This window comes from Blennius ocellaris (genome assembly GCF_963422515.1).
Source record: "Blennius ocellaris genome assembly, chromosome: 23".
Taxonomy (NCBI): domain Eukaryota; kingdom Metazoa; phylum Chordata; class Actinopteri; order Blenniiformes; family Blenniidae; genus Blennius; species Blennius ocellaris.
The window spans coordinates 4512486-4535085 of NC_137672.1; the positions used below are offsets into that span (position 1 = coordinate 4512486).

At 48.8% G+C, this 22600-nt stretch overlaps 1 protein-coding gene across 1 annotated transcript; it reads left to right on the forward strand.

Annotated features, from left to right (window-relative positions):
• Positions 1-396: 396 nt before the first annotated feature.
• Positions 397-20335, forward strand: mtmr1a (myotubularin related protein 1a). The gene is made up of 18 exons (XM_080518954.1): positions 397-642; positions 3856-3943; positions 6069-6092; positions 9443-9530; positions 10228-10322; positions 10487-10594; positions 10773-10871; positions 11533-11616; positions 12761-12910; positions 15330-15518; positions 16047-16232; positions 16316-16474; positions 17554-17601; positions 17938-18030; positions 18521-18634; positions 18784-18827; positions 18945-19077; positions 19275-20335. Exons 1-18 carry the CDS (start codon positions 554-556, stop codon positions 19437-19439), a joined length of 1956 nt encoding a protein of 651 aa, XP_080375080.1. The 5' UTR covers positions 397-553; the 3' UTR covers positions 19440-20335.
• The last annotated feature ends 2265 nt before the right edge of the window (positions 20336-22600 follow it).

Below are 22600 nucleotides of genomic sequence, written 5' to 3' on the forward strand. Positions count from 1 at the left end.
TATTGGTCTTTGTAACCCTGCTGAATCTGAAACTACACGTAATCAACTGCTTTGTATATTTGACACCTTACATTTACCTTGTCTTTTGTGTGTGCGTGCGTGTGCGTGTGTGTGTGTGTGTGTGTGTGTGTGTGTTCGTTCGTCATTAAAACAGTCGGTTCAATGTGGACTGAGTCCTCAAAACGTTTCTTCAGTACAACTCTGTTAAATAGACTTGATATTCAGTTTCTCTGACACTTCCTCTCTGACGTCATCAATGTCTCCGCTGTGTGGGCGGCTGGTGGGCGGGACTATAGTGAGAGGGCCGGGCTCGTGTAAATATGCTGAGGGGGGCGGAGCTACGTGAAGGGGGCGGAGTCTGTGTCCGAGATGCTTCAGGAAGAAGAACAGCAGATGAAACCACAACATCCGCTGGATGCAACACACTCCTAAACCAATACACATTCATTAACACACACACACACACACACACACACACATACTCGACCCCACGCTCTCTCTGTACCGGACGGACCGGATCGTCTCCGACCCACCGGAGCTCAGCAGCAGGCGGATGGAGCGGCAGACCGGAGGAGCGGGGCCCGGCAGGAAGCCGTGGTGCCCCGCTACCGGAGCACCGGGGGCCGCGGAGCCGCTGGACAGGTCGGTCCTTCGTTACTGCATCGATACTACAGTATACCGACACATCGTGTGTGTGTGTGTGTGTGTGTGTGTGTGTGTGTGTGTGTGTGTGTGTGTGTGTGTGTGTGTGTGTGTGTGTGTGTGTGTGTGTGTGTGTGTGTGTGTGTGTGTGTGTGTGTGTGTGTGTGTGTGAGTGAGAGAGAGAGAGCGCGCGTGCGTGTGCGCGCGTTTACGAATGCTGGTCAATTTGGTCTGATTGACACACGTGCTTGCTACATGCGAAATGGATGGGTGTTGGATGGATGATGGGTGACTGATGGATGGGCGTTGGATGGATGATGGATGGATGGGTGTTGGATGGGTCTTGGATGGATGGGTGACTGATGGATGATGGGTGATTGATGGATGGTTGGATGGGTGATGGATGGATGGGTGACTGATGGATGGGTGCTGGATGGATGATGGGTGATTGATGGATGGGTGACTGATGGATGGGTGTTGGATGGATGATGGATGGATGGTGACTGATGGATGGGTGTTGGATGGATGATGGGTGATTGATGGATGGGTGTTGGATGGATGATGGATGGATGATTGATGGATGGGTGTTGGATGGATGGGTGACTGATGGATGGGTGTTGGATGGATGGGTGTTGGATGGATGGGTGATTGATGGATGGGTGACTGATGGATGGGTGTTGGATGGATGATGGATGGATAGGTGTTGGATGGATGGGTGACTGATGGATGGGTTTTGGATGGATGGGTAGCTGATGGATGGGTGTTGGATGGATGATGATGGATGGGTGTTGGATGGATGATGGATGGATGAGTGACTGATGGATGGGTGTTGAATTGATGATGGATGGATGGATGGGTGACTGATGGATGGATGAATGTTGGATGGTTGGGTGATGGATGAATGTTGGATGGATAGATGATGGGTGATGTCTGGATGATGGATGAGTGATGGATGGATGGGTGATGGAGAGGCTGCCAGTGGAGAATCCAAGATGGCCGACAATATGGCCGCTTCCAGGGATCGCTGCCATTTTATTCTGAAGCACGGCGCCACTGTTAGCGGGAGGCAGTGGTACATGATCCGCAGCATGACCTCCAGTATTGAAACCCTGCCAGTGCGGTATCAAGATGGCGGCGTTAGGGCGCCGACATACTGGTACATAGGAGGATCTGAAAATTGAAGAATTCAACATATCATCAAAACACAGCCTCTGACTGATCCAGGCTCAGATGGAAGAACTGCAAACATCTACAAACGTTTCTGAAAAGAAATGAAATCGTTGCTATTTGAGGCAATAAAGTATTACTAGCAGTAGTTATACTGATATAACTACCAATACTCTCATCTATACTGATATAACTACTAATACTCTCATCTATACTGATATAACTACCAATACTCTCATCTATACTGATATAACTACTAATACTCTCATCTATACTGATATAACTACTAATACTCTCATCTATACTGATATAACTACTAATACTCTCATCTATACTGATATAACTACTAATACTCTCATCTATACTGATATAACTACCAATACTCTCATCTATACTGATATAACTACCAATACTCTCATCTATACTGATATAACTACTAATACTCTCATCTATACTGATATAACTACTAATACTCTCATCTATACTGATATAACTACCAATACTCTCATCTATACTGATTTAACTACTGCTACTCTCTTTGCATCATTTCAAGATGGAGGCGAGCACGAATTAAGTATGGCGGCGCCTTACACCACCATCTTAGAACTCCGTACCGGCATCTCCTGGGGTGATGGATGGGTAGATGGATGGTGGATGAATGGTGATGGATGGTGGATTATGGGTGATGGATGGTGATGGATGGTGGATGATGGGTGATGGATGGTGATTGATGGTGGATGATGGGTGATGGATGGTGATGGATGGTGGATGATGGGTGATGGATGGTGATTGATGGTGGATGATGGGTGATGGATGGTGATGGATGGTGGATTATGGGTGATGGATGGTGATGGATGGTGGATGATGGGTGATGGATGGTGATGGATGGTGGATGATGGGTGATGGATGGTGATTGATGGTGGATGATGGGTGATGGATGGTGGATGAATGGTGATGGATGGTGGATGAATGGTGGATGATGGGTGATGGATGGTGGATGAATGGTGATGGATGGTGATGGATGGTGGATGATGGGTGATGAATGGTGATGGATGGTGGATGATGGGTGATGGATGGTGATGGATGGTGGATGATGGGTGATGGATGGTGATGGATGGTGGATGATGGGTGATGGATGGTGGATGATGGGTGATGGATGGTGGATGAATGGTGATGGATGGTGGATGAATGGTGGATGATGGGTGATGGATGGTGGATGATGGGTGATGGATGGTGGATGATGGGTGATGGATGGTGGATGATGGGTGATGGATGGTGGATGAATGGTGATGGATGGTGGATGAATGGTGGATGATGGGTGATGGATGGTGGATGAATGGTGATGGATGGTGATGGATGGTGGATGAATGGTGATGGATGGTGGATAAATGGTGATGGATGGTGGATGAATGGTGATGGATGGTGGATGATGGGTGATGAATGGTGATGGATGGTGGATGATGGGTGATGGATGGTGATGGATGGTGGATGATGGGTGATGGATGGTGATGGATGGTGGATGAATGGTGATGGATGGTGGATGATGGGTGATGAATGGTGATGGATGGTGGATGATGGGTGATGGATGGTGATGGATGGTGGATGATGGGTGATGGATGGTGATGGATGGTGGATGATGGGTGATGAATGGTGATGGATGGTGGATGATGGGTGATGGATGGTGATGGGTGATGGATGGTGGATGAATGGTGATGGATGGTGGATGAATGGTGGATGATGGGTGATGGATGGTGGATGAATGGTGATGGATGGTGATGGATGGTGGATGAATGGTGATGGATGGTGGATGAATGGTGATGGATGGTGATGGATGGTGGATGAATGGTGATGGATGGTGGATGAATGGTGATGGATGGTGGATAAATGGTGATGGATGGTGGATGAATGGTGATGGATGGTGGATGCATGGTGATGGATGGTGGATAAATGGTGATGGATGGTGGATGAATGGTGATGGATGGTGGATGATGGGTGATGGAGACGGACTCAGTGCAGTTTTTCATTCACTTCCTGTTTTGTGTTCAGTCCTTCAGGTTCTCATGTTGAATGGTGCAAACAGCTGATCGCTGCCACCATCTCCAGTCAGATCTCCTCCTCTGGGCCTGACAGCAAGGTGACACACACACACACACACACACACACACACACACACACACACACACACACACACACACACACACACACACACACACACACACACACACACACACACACACACACACACACACACACACACACACACACACACACACACCACTAACAGTATCTCTCATCATGTGATAGGCTGGAAGACAACCTGACTTCATGGTAAGACCAACAGAAGCTGGTTTTCTTTTCTGCAGGAGGAAGTGATCTCGAGGAAGTGATGCAGGAGGAAGTGATCTAGAGGAAGTGATGCAGGAGGGAGTGATCTAGAGGAAGTGATGCAGGAGGAAGTGATCTAGAGGAAGTGATGCAGAAGGAAGTGATCTAAGAAGAAGTGATGCAGGAGGAAGTGGTCTAGGGGAAGTGATGCAGGAGGAAGGGATCTAGAGGAAGTGATGCAGGAGGAAGTGATCTAAGAAGTGATGCAGGAGGTAGTGATGCAGGAGGAAGTGGTCTAGAGGAAGTGATGCAGGAGGAAGGGATCTAGAGGAAGTGATGCAGAATGAAGTGATCTAGAGGAAGTGATGCAGGAGGAAGTGATCTAAGAAGAAGTGATGCAGGAGGTAGTGGTCTAGAGGAAGTGATGCAGGAGGAAGGGATCTAGAGGAAGTGATGCAGAAGGAAGTGATCTAAGAAGAAGTGATGCAGGAGGAAGTGGTCTAGAGGAAGTGATGCAGGAGGAAGGGATCTAGAGGAAGTGATGCAGGAGGAAGTGATGCAGGAGGAAGTGATATAGAGGAAGTGATGCAGGAGGAAGTGATCTAGAGGAAGTGATGCAGAATGAAGTGATCTAGAGGAAGTGATGCAGGAGGAAGTGATCTAAGAAGAAGTGATGCAGGAGGTAGTGGTCTAGAGGAAGTGATGCAGGAGGAAGGGATCTAGAGGAAGTGATGCAGAAGGAAGTGATCTAAGAAGAAGTGATGCAGGAGGAAGTGGTCTAGGGGAAGTGATGCAGGAGGAAGGGATCTAGAGGAAGTGATGCAGGAGGAAGTGATCTAAGAAGTGATGCAGGAGGTAGTGATGCAGGAGGAAGTGGTCTAGAGGAAGTGATGCAGGAGGAAGGGATCTAGAGGAAGTGATGCAGGAGGAAGTGATCTAAGAAGAAGTGATGCAGGAGGTAGTGATGCAGGAGGAAGTGGTCTAGAGGAAGTGATGCAGGAGGAAGGGATCTAGAGGAAGTGATGCAGGAGGAAGTGATCTAAGAAGAAGTGATGCAGGAGGTAGTGATCTAAGAAGAAGTGATGCAGGAGGAAGTGGTCTAGAGGAAGTGATGCAGGAGGAAGTGGTCTAGAGGAAGTGATGCAGGAGGAAGGGATCTAGAGGAAGTGATGCAGGAGGAAGTGATCTAAGAAGAAGTGATGCAGGAGGAAGTGATGTAAGATGAAGTGATGCAGGAGGAAGTGATGTAAGATGAAGTGATAAAGGAGGACATGGTGTATGTGTTTCCTGTCTTTCTCTGTGGTTTACAGTCTTCACTTTCTTTTCAGCTCTTGTGCAGGTTTTCCTCCATTAAAGTAACTCGGTAGCTCTATGTAACTCTCTGTAGTTATTTTGCTCTGTAGCTCTCTGTTGTTCTGTAGCGCTGTAGCTCTGTAGCTCTCTTGCTCCGTAGCTCTGTTGCGCTGTAGCTCAGTAGCTCTGGAGCTTTCTGGAGCTCTTTAGCTCTGTAGCTCTATGTTGCTCTGTAGCGCTACGTCGCTCTGTAGCGCTGTAGTTGTGTAGTGCTGTAGCTCTTTAGGTCTGTAACTCTTGCTATGTAGCTCTGTAGCTCTCTATAGCTCTTTTGCTCCATAGCCCTACATTGCTCCATGGCTCTACGTCACTCTGTAGCTCTGTAGCTCTATGTCGCTCTCTGTTGCGCTTTTGCTCCGTAGCTCTACGTCGCTCTGTCACTCTTAAGGTCTGTAGCTCTATGAAGCTCAAGGTAGTTCTGTAGCTCTCTGTAGCTCTACATAGCTTTTTTGCTCTGTAGGTCTATGTCGCTCTCTGGAGCTCTCTGTTGCTCTGTTGCTCTGTAGCGCTGTAGCTCGATGTAACTATTTTAATTCAGAGTGTTTGAGTCACTGTTTGCATCTTGTGTGTGTGACCTCCAGGTGTCCAAGAGGATGACTCCCAGGGTAAGACTGTGCTGCACAGATCAAATCAAACCAGATTACGAAGGAATGAACAAATGAATGAATGGATGAATAAATGAATGAATGAATTAGGTGTGCTGGACGTAAATCGGCTTGTCTGCGTGAAAAGATATTGTTTTGTTTCTGTCCATGAAACTTTCTGAGGCAATTAGATGCAATTTGTCTGATTTTACTACACAAACACAAATAAATATTGAACACATTATTTACACTACAGTGTGAATGCTCCCCGACACTGGCAGTACTCCACTACAGTGTGAATGCTCTCCTACAGTATGAATGCTCCGCTACAGGGTTTGCTCCACGACCGTGTGAATGCTACACTACAGTGTCAGTACCCAACTACAGTGTGAATGCTCTACAACAGTGTGAATGCTCCACGACCATGTGAATCTTCCACTACAGTGTGAATGCTCCACTACAGTGTGATCCTCCACTGCAGTGTCAGTACACCACCACAGTGTGAATGCTACACTACAGTGTCAGTACCCAACTACAGTGTGAATGCTCCCCGACACTGGCAGTACTCCACTACAGTGTGAATGCTCTCCTACAGTATGAATGCTCCGCTACAGGGTTTGCTCCACGACCGTGTGAATGCTACACTACAGTGTCAGTACCCAACTACAGTGTGAATGCTCTACAACAGTGTGAATGCTCCACGACCATGTGAATCTTCCACTACAGTGTGAATGCTCCACTACAGTGTGATCCTCCACTGCAGTGTCAGTACACCACCACAGTGTGAATGCTACACTACAGTGTCAGTACCCAACTACAGTGTGAATGCTCTACAACAGTGTGAATGCTCCACGACCATGTGAATCTTCCACTACAGTGTGAATGCTCCACTACAGTGTGATCCTCCACTGCAGTGTCAGTACACCACCACAGTGTGAATGCTACACTACAGTGTCAGTACCCCGCTACAGTGTAAATGTACCATGACTGTGAATGCTCTACAACAGTGTGAATGCTCCACTACAGTGTGAATGCTCCAGCTCCTTCCTTCTGGATCTGCAGTCGGTCGGGTCCCGGCAGGCCTGATGTTCTTCTTCACTCCATCACCTCCCACTACCTCAATATAGACCCCCTACTGCTTCAGTATAGACCCCCTACTGCTTCAGTATAGACCCCCAACTGTTTCAGTATAGACCCCCATACTGATTCAGTATAGACTCCCCTATTTTTATCCCCCGCCGTGGCTGATAGGCCCCGAAGGGGGATCTTGAAACAGTCTCCGTACGTCCGTCCGTTCGAACGTTTCTACCTATAGCTCGGCAACCCCTGGGCCCACAGTGACCAAACTTCACATGTGGATACATCTCAGAGGGGGAAGGGATACTATGGTGACCTTGACCTAATTTGCATATTAAGTAGGTCACAGGGTCGCGAAGTGCTAAAAAACACATTCTGGGCTCTGGAGGCCTAGGTTTTTGAGGTAGGGCTCTGAAATTTTATACACACATGATACACACTCCAGGGAGAACCTCCAGTACACCAAGTGACCTGACCTTGACCTTGAAGATTGGTAGGGTCTGAAGTTTGCACAATACATGTATTTTCATATAAACATTTCTCCTCATTTCTCAGCAGTTCCTGGGCCCACAGTCACCAAACTTCACACATGGACACTCCACCTGGGGAGAAGGGGCACCATGGTGACCAGGACCTAATTTGCATATCAGGTCACAGGGTCACTAAGTGCATAAAAACACCTTTTGGGCTCTGGAGACGTATTTTGACATAGCTTATGAAGAAGACCTTTCAGATTCTACATAATGATCTACTAGGACCCATGGAACACCCTCTAGTGTACCAAGTGTGCTGCCTTAGAGCTGCTTTGTGAGAAAATAGAAAGCCCTCCGGCGGGGGATTAGCCCAGCAACGGCCTTCTTGTTTCAGTATAGACTCCCCTACTTTTTCAGTATACACCCCATATTGATTCAGTATAGACTCCCAAACTCCTTCAGTATTGACCCCCATACTAAAGTATTAACCCCCTACTGCTTCAGTATAGACCCCATACTACTTAAGTATAGACTCCCCCGTAGTTCTTCTGTATAGACCCCCGTACTGCTTCAATATAGACCACCATACTGCTTCAGTATAGACCACCCACATTACTTCAGTATAGACACCCCTACTGCTTTAGTATAGACCCCATACTACTTCAGTGTAGACCCCCTACTGCTTCAGTATAGATCCCATACTACTTCAGTGTAGACCCCCTACTGCTTTAGTATAGACCCCCTACTGCTTTAGTATAGACCCCATACTACTTCAGTGTAGACACCCCTGCTGCTTCAGTATAGATCCCCCATACTTCAATGTTCTGCTCTGATGTTCCTTCGTGACAGCTGCTGGTCAGGTCTCTGAACAGCCTGGTTCTTCCAGGAGAGGAGACCATGGACTGGTCAGTAGATCTGGTTGGTTCTGGTCAGTAGATCTGGTTGGTTCTGGTCAGTAGAGCTGAAGGTTCTGGTCAGTAGAACTGAAGGTTCTGGTCAGTAGATCTGGTTGGTTCTGGTCAGTAGATCTGGTTGGTTCTGGTCAGTAGATCTGAAGGTTCTGGTCAGTAGATCAATTCTCACAGTTATTAAATTGACTTGTTCACCACTTCACTCAAGTGTTCATTCATAGCTCAGATGAGAGAAGAGTCGTGACCTTTGACCCGTCCTGTTTGTTCTTACACTTTGAAAGGATTTAATGAGATTTTATCTGTTTAACCTCTCTTCTTCCGCTCTTCTTCCTCTCTTCTTTCTCTATTCGTCCTCTTTTCTTCCTCTGTTCTTCCTTTTTTCTTCTTCTGTTCTTCCTTTCTCCTTCCTCTGTTCTTCCTTTCTCTTTCCTTTCTTCTTCCCCTCCAGCAGGACTCTCTGGATGAAAGTGATTCTGAGCATCCGTCAGCCTCTTTGGCAAGTTCTTTTTTCTTTCTTTCTTTCTTTCTTTCTTTCTTTCTTTCTTTCTTCCCCGTCTGTTTCGGCCTTTGTTTTCTACCAGTTACATTCATTCATTCATTCATCAGAGGTCAGTGCCTCAGGCCCTGGAGGCTGCAGTCCTTCATGTTCTCACAACAGGCTCATTGTAGTGAGGCTGGTTCTCTGGCTTTGTGCTCAACCTGGTGGTGAACCATCAGAACCTGCAGGAGGCAAAGGAGGAGAATGAAGAACATTCAGGCTGCAGCCTCCAGGACCTGAAGAGTCAACGTTTCTGCAGTCATTCATTTATTCATTCATTCATTCATTGTGTGGTGTGTAGCGCTCCCCCGCTGGTTGTAGTTTGCGTCAGTGGTGAAGTTGTAGTGCTGCTGACTGCTCTCCTGTCCACAGAACCTTCCGGCTCTCAGGTTCGGAGCTCAGGTGAAGATGTTCCAGGACCAGGTTCCTCTGCTCCCAGGAGAGACGGTCCAGACTACAGGTAACTCCCCCAGCAGAGGCCACGCCCCCCGGGAGAGGCCACGCCCCTCAGGTTGGATCTGCATTCATTAACGGTTCAGAGCTGCCTGGTGGAGGAAACTCGACGAAACATTTACGTTAACTTGTAACCTTGAAGTTCCAGCGTGGGGGTGATGGAGGTTCTTGATGTGGAGGTGATGGAGGTTTTTGATGTGCCCACCACCAGGGTGGAGGTGATGGAAGTATTTAACATGTCCACCACCATGTTGGAGGTGATGGAGGTTATTGACATGTACCACCAGGGTGGAGGTGACAGACATTCTTGATGTGTACACCACCAGGGTGGAGGTGATGGAGGTTCTTGATATGTACACCACCAGCATGGAGGTGACGGAGGTTATTGACATGTACCACCAGGGTGGAGGTGACGGAGGTTCTTGATGTGTACACCACCAGAGTGGAGATGATGGAGGTTTTTGATGTGTACACCACCAGGGTGGTTATTGACATGCATCACCAGGGTGGAGGTGACAGAGGTTCTTGACATGTACACCACCAGGGTGGAGGTTATTGACATGTACCACCAGGGTGGAGTTGAGGGAGTTTATATGTGTACACCACTAGGGTAGAGGTGATAGAGGTTCTTGACGTGAAGGTGATGGAGTTTCTTGATGTGTACACCACCAGGGTGGAGGTGACGGAGGTTCTTGTGTTTACAGTGAAGGATGTGATGTACATCTGTCCCTTCAGCGGTCTGGTTAACGGAACTCTGACCGTCACCGACTACAAGCTGTACTTCAGCAGTGTGGAGAAGGTACAGGACACCACACACACACACACACACACACACACACACACACACACACACACACACACACACACACACACACACACACACACACACACACACACACACACACACACACACACACACACACACACACACACTGCAGTCTGCTGACCTCTGACCTCCTGCAGGACTCTCCCTTTGCCCTGGACGTGAACCTGGGAGTCATCAGCCGGCTGGAGGCCATCAGTGTCCCCAACCAGGGCCAGAGTACCAGGGGCCTGGAGCTGGTCTGCAAGGTACGGCCCAGAGTCTCTATAGAGGGGCTGTAGAGAGAGTATAGAGGGTTTATACTGGGGCTATAGATGGTTTATACTGGGGCTATAGATGGTTTATAGAAGGGCTCTAGAGGGGAATAAGTATAGGAACTGCTTCCCCTTAAGGTTCGTGTTGATGATTGTTGTTTCTGTGCTTCAGGACATGAGGAGTCCAAGGTTCGCCTACAAGACGGACGACAACCAGCCAGATGTGGTGCAGCTGCTGTCCAAACATGCCTTTCCTCTGTCCAACAACCAGGCCAGTACATCCACTTTCTGTCTGGGTGGGACACTTCCTGTGTGCATGTGACACTTCCTGTCTGCATGGTACACTTCCTATCTGGGTGGGACACTTCCTGTCTGCATTGGACACTTCCTATCTGGGTGGAACACTTCCTGTCTGCATGGGACACGTCCTGTCTGGGTGGAACACTTCCTGTCTGCATGGGACACTTCCTGTCTGCATGGGACACGTCCTGTCTGGGTGGAACACTTCCTGTCTGCATGGGACACTTCCTGTCTGCATGGGACACTTCCTATTTGGGTGGGACACTTTCTGTCTGCATGGGACACTTCCTGTCTGCATGGGACACTTCCTGTCTGCATGGGACACTTCCTATTTGGGTGGGACACTTCATGTCTGCATGGGACACTTCCAATCTGGGTGGGACACTTCTTCTATGGATGGGGCACTTCCTGTTTGGGTGCAACTCTTCCTGTCACTTCTTGTCTGGGTGGGACGCTTTCTGGAACACTTCCACTGTGCATGTGCGTGTGCGTATGTGTGTGTGTGTGTGTGTGTGTGTGTGTGTGTGTGTGTGTGTGTGTGTGTGTGTGTGTGTGTGTGTGTGTGTGTGTGTGTGTGTGTGTGTGTGTGTGTGTGTGTGTGTGTGTTTTAATGGCTCTTCCTCCTCTTGCAGCCTCTATTCGCCTTCTTGTATCAGGAGAAGTTTCCAGTCGATGGCTGGAAGGTTTTCGACGCAGCAGCAGAGTACAGACGACAGGTAATCAGAGTACAGTCAGTCAGAGTAGACGACAGGTAATCAGAGTACAGTCAGTCAGAGTAGACGACAGGTAATCAGAGTACAGTCAGTCAGAGTAGACGACAGGTAATCAGAGTACAGTCAGTCAGAGTAGACGACAGCTGACTATGACTTCTCCTCTTCCTGCCTCCTGACTGACCCCTTGGGTACGTCGGAAATGTCCCTCCTATCTCCTTTCCTACCAACTTCTCCTGAACCCCGGAAGTGTTTTGTGTAGCGGCCATGATTGCCAAGACTGAATTCTCAATAAGCAAAGGAAAGGAGGCTCATTGCTTCCTTAAGAGCCTCCTTTAGCCTAGGAAACACTGATGCTTCCTTTAGAACCTCCTTTAGCCAAGGAAACACTGATGCTTCCTTTAGAACCTCCTTTAGCCTAGGAAACTCCTTTCGGACGCCTCCTTTAGGAAGCCTTCTAACACCTTTCCTTAACTCTTTTAGGAAGCCTCCTTTAGGAAACCTAACACCTTTCCTTAACTCCTTTAGGAAGCCTCCTCACACCTTTCCTTAACTCCTGTAGGAAACCTCCTAACACCTTTCCTTAACTCCCTTAGGAAGCCTCCTAACACCTTTCCTAACTCCTTTAGGAAGCCTCCTAGCACCTTTCCTAACCCCTTTAAGGAAGCCTCCTAACACCTTTCCTAACTCCTTTAGGAAGCCTCCAAACACCTTTACTAACTCCTTTAAGGAAGCCTCCTAACACCTTTCCTACCTCCTTTATGGAAGCCTCCTAACACCTTTACTAACTCCTTTAGGAAGCCTCCTAACACCTTTACTAACTCCTTTAAGGAAGCCTCCTAACTCCTTTAAGGAAGCCTCCTAAAACCTTTCCTTGACTCCTTTAGGAAGCCTCCTAACACCTTTCCTAACTCCTTTAAGGAAGCCTCCTAACACCTTTCCTTAACTCCTTTAGGAAGCCTCTTGACACCTTTCCTAACTCCTTTAAAGAAGCCTCCTCACACCTTTCCTAACTCCTTTAGGAAGCCTCCTCAAACCTTTCCTTAACTCCGTGATGTCATCCGGGGGGTTGGTAAAGTCCATAGATGAGGAGAAAGGACTGACTGTGACTCCTCTTCGTCCTGACTGTGACTCCTCCCCTTCCTGCCAGGGCCTCCCTAACGAGAGCTGGACGATCAGCCGGCTGAACAGCAGCTATGAGCTGTGCGACTCGTACCCCAGCGTCCTGGTGATTCCCTCCAACATGGCCGATGACGACGTGAAGCGGGTGTCGATGTTCAGAGCGAGGCATCGCATCCCGGTCAGTCTGGTTTGTTTGTTTGTTTGTTTGTTTGTTTTTTTCACACATTTTATTTTTATGCACACAGAAAATAGAAACAAAAACAAAACCCCATCAGACAGCAGCAATGTTGGAAGCTAAATCTGATTAAAACATGACTGATAGTGATTAGAGAGGGGGAACACCACGTTCCTGCTGACGTTTCGGCAGAACCCAACTTCCGTCTTGTTCCTAAATTAAGGCCATGAATTGGCCTTAATTTATGAAAGTCTCCAAACTGTTACAAATAATTGCTCTTTACTCTTTGTCATAACTTGTAGCCTCTAATGAGTGACGGCATTAAAGATCTCGCTGTACCAGATAGTGACACTAGGTGGCAGCGTTTTGACCCAGTATTGTAGTTTTACACTTCAGAGCAACAAGAAGAAGTTTTTCAAACAGCTTATAGTGTGATGTGGAGAGATGTAGGTCTGGGGAGGAAAACCCTGGGGTCTTTATACGTTTTCTTTTTATATATCCTACACATTTCTTTTGAGATTAGTGGCCAAAATCTGTAAACGAATTAGCATTCCCAGAAGCAGTGGAAATACGTCCCCCTTTCCAAGTTGCATTTAGTACCTAGAGGTGAAATTGAGCGGTCAAACTTGTTTACGATGACGGGAGTAGGATGCAGCCTGTGAAGTATCCGAGTTTCTCTTCACCGATTACAAGTAGTTATGGACCTGATCAAGCGTATGGGTGTCTGCCAATCATCCTCAATATATTGATTGTTTTAGGCTGCGTCTCAATTCTACCCCTTAGCCCTTCATCTTACCCCTACCCCTTTGAAATGCGCGTTCACGAGAGTCTGAGGGGTGTCACATTTCATTACCGTGCAGAGGTGGAGGGGTGAGGGGAAGGGCTATTCACCCCTCAAAACGAAGCGTTTACAGATGCACACTTAAACAGAGGGGTAGGAGAACATGGCGCCGAAGGACTCGCATTTCACATATATACGCTTCTAAAGTTATATAAACCTGTTGTCTTTTATACCAGTAAGAACGGCAGTAGCGCTGCCGTATGGAGCTTCTGTGTGTATTTCTTTGGTAGAGACCGTGTTTATAACATTTTATTATTACACTGTAGAGTTCCAAAGTCTTTATATATGGGTGTTTTGAAAACAGGGACCCCCGAGCAAACAAGGAAACAAAGCAGCCAAGCTACTGCAACACGTTGAATTTTGGACGGCAGGACGATGCTCCTGCTGGAAAATCAACAAACATCCGTGGCTCAGCTCTGCTGATATAACGGCGCCGTATTATGATGTCAAAACTGTGAGACGGAGCGAGAGGTGGGGGGAGGGGGGGGGGGGGGGGGGCAGAGGCAGAGGGAGAGGGGTGTCCCAAATCTAAGGGCCGAAACCTTTATCCCTTTGCCTTGCCCTCATTTTTGAGGTGGAGGGATAAGGGGTAGGCGGAGGGCTAAGGGGTTAACTCCTTTAGGAAGCCTCCTAACACCTAGAGTCACAGCCTCCACCCTCACTTGTATATACAGTAAAAGACATCTTTTTTAAAAACCTATGAATAAACATCGTACCTCACCCCTCACTCAAAAATAGAATTGGGATTGACCCCAAGTCTTTTTCCCATTAATGAGAGATGTCTGGACAATTATATGTAACGGAAGAGCCAAGACGTGCTAACAATGATGCTCAAGATAGATTTTTGTTTTCACACTTCAGAAGGAATCCCTCAGCAGCGATGCTGTAAGAGACGTCTGCAGAGGAAGGAGTGATCTGTAGACTACCCGAAAATACTCTTTATGAATATTGAATGTATCCTGCAGTTGTTGGTAGGACAGTAAGTTGTTGTCCTTCAGGCTTTCTTCATGTATGATTGGAACCCAGACCAGAGGTGGCTGCAGCTATAGCATAGCATGTTAATCATAGAAAGACCGTCCATGTCTGCATGTAGCTGCGATGTCTTTAGCCTCTGCTTTAGTTTGTTGCTTTGCCAGATCAATTGAGGAAAAGCCTTCTCTATGTCTCGGTTAGTTTTCTTTGATAAATATGAAGGGAGCATTTGACATAAGAGCTGAGGGAACGTATTCTGCCAGCGCTCCAAGTCTCTTTTCACCGAGGCCCAGGTTGGGACAAAATGTCATTTCTGGAGATCTCCTAGGACTGAGGACACCTTTGTCTCCAAGAAAGTCTAACCAGGTACCAACACAGGTCACTAAAACATATCTGGGGTTTAGGAGAAGTAAATGTGAAAGGAGGTAGGAGGGACTGGTAGGAGATAGGAGGGACTGTTAGGAGATAGGAGGGACTGTTAGGAGATAGGAGGGACTGGTAGGAGACAGGAGGGACTATTAGGAGATAGGAGGGACTATTTGGCAATAGCAGGGACTGTTCCGTTTACTGTACTGGTCCTGGTCAGTGACCCTGGTCCTGGTCCCGCAGGTCTTGTCGTGGATCCACCCAGATTCTCAGGCGGCCATCATCCGCTGCAGCCAGCCGCTGGTTGGACCTTCAGACCGTCGCTGCAAAGAGGACGAGCGTTTCCTGCAGCTCGTCATGGACGCCAACGCCCAGTCACACAAGTTGAGTGTGTTCGACGCCCGGCAGAGCAGCATGGCCGTCACCAACAAGGTACCGCCCTACTGCCCCCCCCCCACCCCACCCCACTACCTCCTCCCTGACACCCCTACCGCCCCCCCTACTCCCCCTGTCCCCCCCCCCCCCACTGCCTTCCTGACTGCCCCCCTACCCGCCAGAGCAGCATTGCCACCCCCAAGAAGATACCTCCCTGCTGCCTCCCCAACCCCTTCTACTGCCCCCCTTACCCCCTCTACTGCCCTCCTGACCCCTCTACTGCTCCCCGACCTACTCCCCCCCCGACCGGCAGAGCACCATGGCTGTCATCAACAAGGTACCACCCTACTGCCCCCCCCCCCATCTCATAACCTCCTCCCTGACACCCCTACTGCCCCCCCTACTGCCTCCCTGACCTCCCGACTGCCCCCCGACCCGCCAGAGCAGCATTGCCACCCCAACAAGATACCTTCCTACTGCCTCCCCAACCCCCTCTACTGCTCCCCGATCTACCCCCCCCGACCGGCAGAGCACCATGGCTGTCATCAACAAGGTGGATTCTGACCTTATACCCCCCCCCCCCAGGCAAAGGATGGAGGGTATGAGAGTGAGAGTTTCTACCCCAACGTTGAGCTGAACTTCCTGGAAATCCCGAACATCCATGTGATGCGAGAGTCTCTGAGGAAGATGAAGGAGGTTCTGTACCCGTCCATCGACGAAGCTCATTGGCTGACGGCAGTGGACCAGACGCACTGGCTGGAGTACATCCGGGTGAGGGGTGGGGGTGGAGGGGTGGGGGCGGGATGTGGTGGGTGGAGCGAACATCTGCTCATGCCCAGTGTCTCCTCTGTCAGCTGCTGCTGGGCGGAGCCGCCAAGGTGGCAGACAAGCTGGAGGCGGGGAAAACCTCGGTGGTCGTCCACTGCAGCGACGGCTGGGACCGAACCGCTCAGCTCACCTCGCTGGCCATGATGATGCTGGACGGATACTACCGCACACTCACCGGCTTCCAGGTACACAACTACACACAACTAGAGGCACAGCCACACTCACACCCAAAGACACAACCAGAGACACACAACTAGAGACAACCACACCCACACAACTAGAGACACAACCACACACACACAACAAAAGACACAACCACACCCACACAACTAGAGACACAACCACACACACACAACAAAAGACACAACCACACCCACACAACTAGAGACAACCACACCCACACAACTAGAGACACAACCACATACACACAACTAGAGACACGCAACCACACACCCACAACTAGAGACACACAACCACACACGTACAACTAAAGACACACAACCACACCCACACAACTAGAGACACAACCACACACACACCTAGAGACACACAACCACACACATACAACTAAAGACACAACCACACACACACAACTAGAGACACAACCACACACACACAACTAGAGACACACAACCACACACACACAGCAAAAGACACAACCACACCCACACAACTAGAGACACAACCACACACGTACAACTAAAGACACAACCACACCCACACAACTAGAGACACAACCACACACACACCTAGAGACACACAACCACACACATACAACTAAAGACACAACCACACACACACAACTAGAGACACAACCACACACACACAACTAAAGACACAACCACACCCACACAACTAGAGACACACAACCATACACACACACACACACACACACAACTAGACACACAACCACATGCACACAACTAGAGACACACAACCACACACACACACACAACTAAAGACACAACCACACACACACAACTCGAGACACAACCGCACACACACAACTCGAGACACAACCACACACACACAACTCGAGACACAACCACACACACACAACTAGAGACACAACCACACACACACAACTAGAGACACACAACCAGACACAACCAGAGACACACAACTAGAGACAAACCACACACACAACTAGAGACACACAACTAGAGACACACAACTAGAGACACACAACCGCACGCACACAACCAGACAGACAAGCAGACACACAACTTGAGACACGCACACTAATGATGGGATGTTCTTGCAGGTTCTGGTGGAGAAGGAGTGGATCAGCTTTGGACACAAGTTTTCTGCTGTAAGAAATTAAACCTCTACCTCCCAGAGGGTGGAGCACATGACACCACCACACTGAAGATGGAGCCAATTACACTGAGGATGGAGCACATTACACCACCACACTGAGAGTGGAGCACATAAAACCACCACACTGAGGGTGGAGCACATAAAACCACCACACTGAGGGTGGAGCACATAAAACCACCACACTGAGGGTGGAGCACATAAAACCACCACACTGAGGGTGGAGCACATTACACCACCATGCTGAGGGTGGAGCACATTACAACTCTTCAGTGGGTCACAGCCTCCACCCTTAGCCTCCACCCTGGTGTGTTTGCTCTGTGTGTTACAGCGAGTCGGACATGGCGATGAGAACCACGCCAACTCGGAGCGCTCGCCACTCTTCGTCCAGTTCATCGACTGCGTTTGGCAGATGACTCGACAGGTCAGAGGTCGTCTTCTCTCATTGTGAAACAGAGACAGAAACAGAGATGGACACAGAGACAGGCAGAGACAGAGAAAGAAACTGAGACAGACAGAAACAAAGACAGTCATAGACAGATAGCAACAGACAGACAAACGAGACAGAAACATAGACAGACAGACAGAAACGGTTCCAACACATCATGACTTTGATCTATAGAACGTGGAGCTTTAACTTTTGGAGCCTGTTCAGCCTGGAACCAGGTCCAGGTCTTACCTCCAGGAGGTGCCTGCTGGTGGACTTTGTGTGTGTGGCCTTCAGGGCTGAACCGGTCTGATTGTACGATTCATTTCTCCTCTGTATTTTCTTCATGAACCTTCATTGTGATTCAATCAAACGTTTCTGCTGGCTGGGATGCGTCTGGTTCCTCCCGGGTCTTCAGGTCAGACCTGGACCTGGTCCAGGACATGGTCTGACCTGGAATTAAGCGTTGACTCTGTTCTGACTCCAGTTCCCAGCAGCCTTTGAGTTCAACGAGTTGTTCCTGGTCACGGTTCTGGATCACCTGTACAGCTGCCTGTTCGGTACCTTCCTCTACAACAGCGAGCAGGAGCGAGTCACCAAGGTAGCGGGTCTGAGCCCAGTCACCCATTCACTGACTCACCCAGTCACTGACTCACCCAGTCACTGAGTCACTGTCTCACTGGGTCTTCGGCTCACTGAGTCAGTGACTCACCTTGTTACTAATTCACCCAGTGAGTTTTTGTCTTGCAGGAGGTTCAGGGCCAGACCGTGTCCCTTTGGTCCTACATCAACAGGTACCCCCTCCCACTTCCTGTCATCCCCACCATCTCCTATACACCCCCACTTCCTGTCATTCCGCCATCGCTTCCTGTCTCCTCCCTGACTCCCTGTGGGTGACTGATTCTCTCCAGCCAGCCTGAGGACTTCACCAACCCGTTCTATGTGGACTACCAGAACCATGTCCTGTATCCTCTGGTGTCGTCCAGACACCTGGAGCTGTGGACCAGCTACTACGCCCGCTGGAACCCCCGCATGAGACCACAGGTAGGCTGCATCCACCAGGGTGGAGGGGTTCACTAGTTTGACCCTGAACCCCCACCCCCATCCCACCCTGACCTCATTACCGAATAGATTCATGTATCATCTGCATGCAGTGGAAGTTCCTGGACTTTCCTGGTGAACTTCCACAGGTCCGGAGGCAGAACCCTGAGGAACTCCATACTGCCTTGTGTGACTTGCAGGTGCCGGTGAATCAGACCCTGAAGGAACTGCTGATTCTGAGAGCAGAGCTGCACCGGAGGGTGGAGGAGCTGCAGAGAGAGGCCTCCACCCACTCCCTGTCCTCCCCCGAACACTCCCCCTCCCCCACCCACAGCGCAGGGACTCCACTGCACAGTGCCGTCTGATGCGCACACGCACACACACACACACACACACACACACACACACACACACACTCTCGATGTTCACAGAAACATTTCAGACGATCACACGACGATGTTGACGTTTAACAGGAAGAAGCTCCACCCGAAGAAGCGAGGTTGGAGTACGATCTTTTGCAAAACTTGATTTTATATTTATATCGCAAATGTTGAATAAATGTCTCAAAGAGCACCACTTCTGTCACCTGATTCTATCGTAGAGCCCCGCCCACTTGTCACCTGACTGTCATAAAGCCCCGCCCACTTCTGTCACCTGACTATCGTAGAGCCCCGCCCACTTGTCACCTGACTGTCATAAAGCCCCACCCAATTCTGTCACCTGATTCTATCGTAGAGCCCCGCCCACTTGTCACCTGGCAGTCATAGAGCCCAGCCCACTTCTGTCACCTGACTATCGTAGAGGCCCGCCCACTTGTCACCTGGCAGTCATAGAGCCCAGCCCACTTCTGTCACCTGACTATCGTAGAGGCCCGCCCACTTGTCACCTGGCAGTCATAGAGCCCAGCCCACTTCTGTCACCTGACTATCGTAGAGGCCCGCCCACTTGTCACCTGGCAGTCATAGAGCCCAGCCCACTTCTGTCACCTGACTATCGTAGAGGCCCGCCCACTTCTGTCACCTGACTATCGTAGAGGCCCGCCCACTTCTGTCACCTGGCAGTCATAGAGCCCTGCCCACTTCTGTTACCTGACTATCATAGAGCCCCGCCCACTTCTGTCACCTGACCATCAGAGCCCCGCCCCTTCTACTGTCACCTGTTTCTGATGTGTCCACTTGTCTTGTTCATGTGTGTTTTGTAATTTTAATTTCATGAGCCAAAGTCACTGTGACGTTACATTAAAGACAAAACAGAGTCTCTGCATCTTTTCAAGCTTTTATTTTGGAGTTATTCTTTTTGAGATGAAGAAAGAACTGCTGCAGGTTCAATGAGACACAAGACAAAGTTCACAGTTACACTTCTAACAGTCAATGACTGAACTACGACCAGCGGAGGAAAGCATGCAGTGTGTGTGTGGTGTGTGGTGTGTGGTGTGTGTGTGTATATAAAGCTAATCACACTAAGAGCTACATGTGCTGCCCCCTGCTGGACTGGAGCCCTAACAGGTCAGGGTTCTGACCCGGTTCACGTTACATTCAGGTTCAGCTCTGTGAGGAATCAGGTGCAGGAGGATCAAGACCTCACAGCAGATCAATGTATTAGGAAACAGTCAAACTGTCGATAGTTCAATCGATGTTTTCATCGATTGGCAGCTGATCAAGTTTCTCTGATCGGTTCTGAAAAGTTTTACCAAGACAGACTTAGTTTGTCCTGCTCTGACCAGACCTGATCAATCGATCCCACAGCCTACTCTCCTCCCATCGATCAGCCCCGATACATCGATCAGTCCCATCGATCGGCCCCGATACATCGATCGGCCCCGATACATCGATCAGGGATCAGCATCTTTGGTGATTTTTACTTTTTTGCTACAAGTCGAACATTTCAGCCCAAAAAGATGTCAGATACATTCAGTTAACAGAGCAGGAGGAAGAAGAAGAGGAGGAGGAGGAGGAAGAGGAGGAAGGTTGTGGCTGTGCTCCTGCTCAGGTGCACTGAGGTGTGTTGGATGTGAGCTGCAGCGTGTCCCTGTGGGGCGGAGTGGAGCTAAGGCAAAGAGAACTGTGTGTGTGTGTGTGTGTGTGTGTGTGTGTGTCAGTGATGTGCAGATGCCAAACGCTCCTCGTCCATGGATTAGTTCATGTTGAACATCAGTATTTACGTTGGTTATTTATTGTTCAAGGTGAAAGTTATTGATCTCTGCTCTCCTGAGTTTTGCTCCACAAACTGATCAGTGTTCAGATCAAGACTAACAGATGTCAGGGTCTGTAATCTCAAATGAAATACCTTTTTGTTAATCTCACCACTCAAACTCAATTCCTTCAACGTTCAGCGTTAAGCGTGTTTAAGGGCTTTCTTATCTCCTTTCCTATCCACTTCTCCTTAACACTGTGGATGATGTTACAGGATTAAGGAAAGGTGTTGGGAGGCTTCCAAAAGGAGTTAAGGAGAGGTGTTAGGAGGCTTCCAAAAGGAGTTAAGGAGAGGTGTTAGGAGACTTCCAAAAGGAGTTAAGGAGAGGTGTTAGGAGACTTCCTAAAGGAGTTAAGGAGAGGTGTTAGGAGACTTCATAAAGGAGTTAAGGAGACTTCCGAAAGGAGTTAAGGGGAGGTGTTAGGAGACTTCATAAAGGAGTTAAGGAGACTTCCGAAAGGAGTTAAGGAGAGGTGTTAGGAGACTTCCGAAAGGAGTTAAGGAGAGGTGTTGGGAGACTTCCTAAAGGAGTTAAGGAAAGGCAGTCAGGTTGTTGTGACAGTCAGACCACACTTCCTAATAGTGGTGTTCTAATAATGGACGGAGGTGAAGGTGAGTGACATCTGTTGTGGTGAAAAAACTAGAAGTGAGTGAAAACGTAGTGTAAAAGCAGATTGTCTCACTTTCCCCTGCGACTCTAAACACTGATATAATGTCCAATATCACAAGGTTTGAATGTAAATCACAGGAAAAGAAGAACGACCGCAAGGAATTGTGGGGCAGCATGATCTGGTCTCCTTTGGTGAAGGACGCATCAGTGTTTCCTAGGCTGAAGGAGGTTCTAAAGGAAGCATCAGTGTTTCCTAGGCTAAAGGAAGCATCAGTGTTTCCTAGGCTAAAGGAGGTTCTAAAGGAAGCATCAGTGTTTCCTAGGTTAAATGAGGTTCTAAAGGAAGCATCATTGTTTCCTAGGTCTAAAGGAAGCATCAGTGTTTCCTAGGCTAAAGGAGACACTAAAGGAAGCATCAGTGTTTCCTAGGCTAAAGGAAGCATCAGTGTTTCCTAGGCTAAAGGAAGCATCAGTGTTTCCTAGGCTAGAGGACGTTCTAAAGGAAGCATCAGTGTTTCCTAGGTTAAATGAGGTTCTAAAGGAAGCATCATTGTTTCCTAGGTCTAAAGGAAGCATCAGTGTTTCCTAGGCTAAAGGAGGTTCTAAAGGAAGCATTGAGCCTCCTTTCCTGAGCCTACTGAGAATACAACGCTCCTTATCATGGCTGCCTCTTAAATGCATCTGGGGTTAAGGAGAAGTGGATAGGAAAGGAGATAGGAGGGA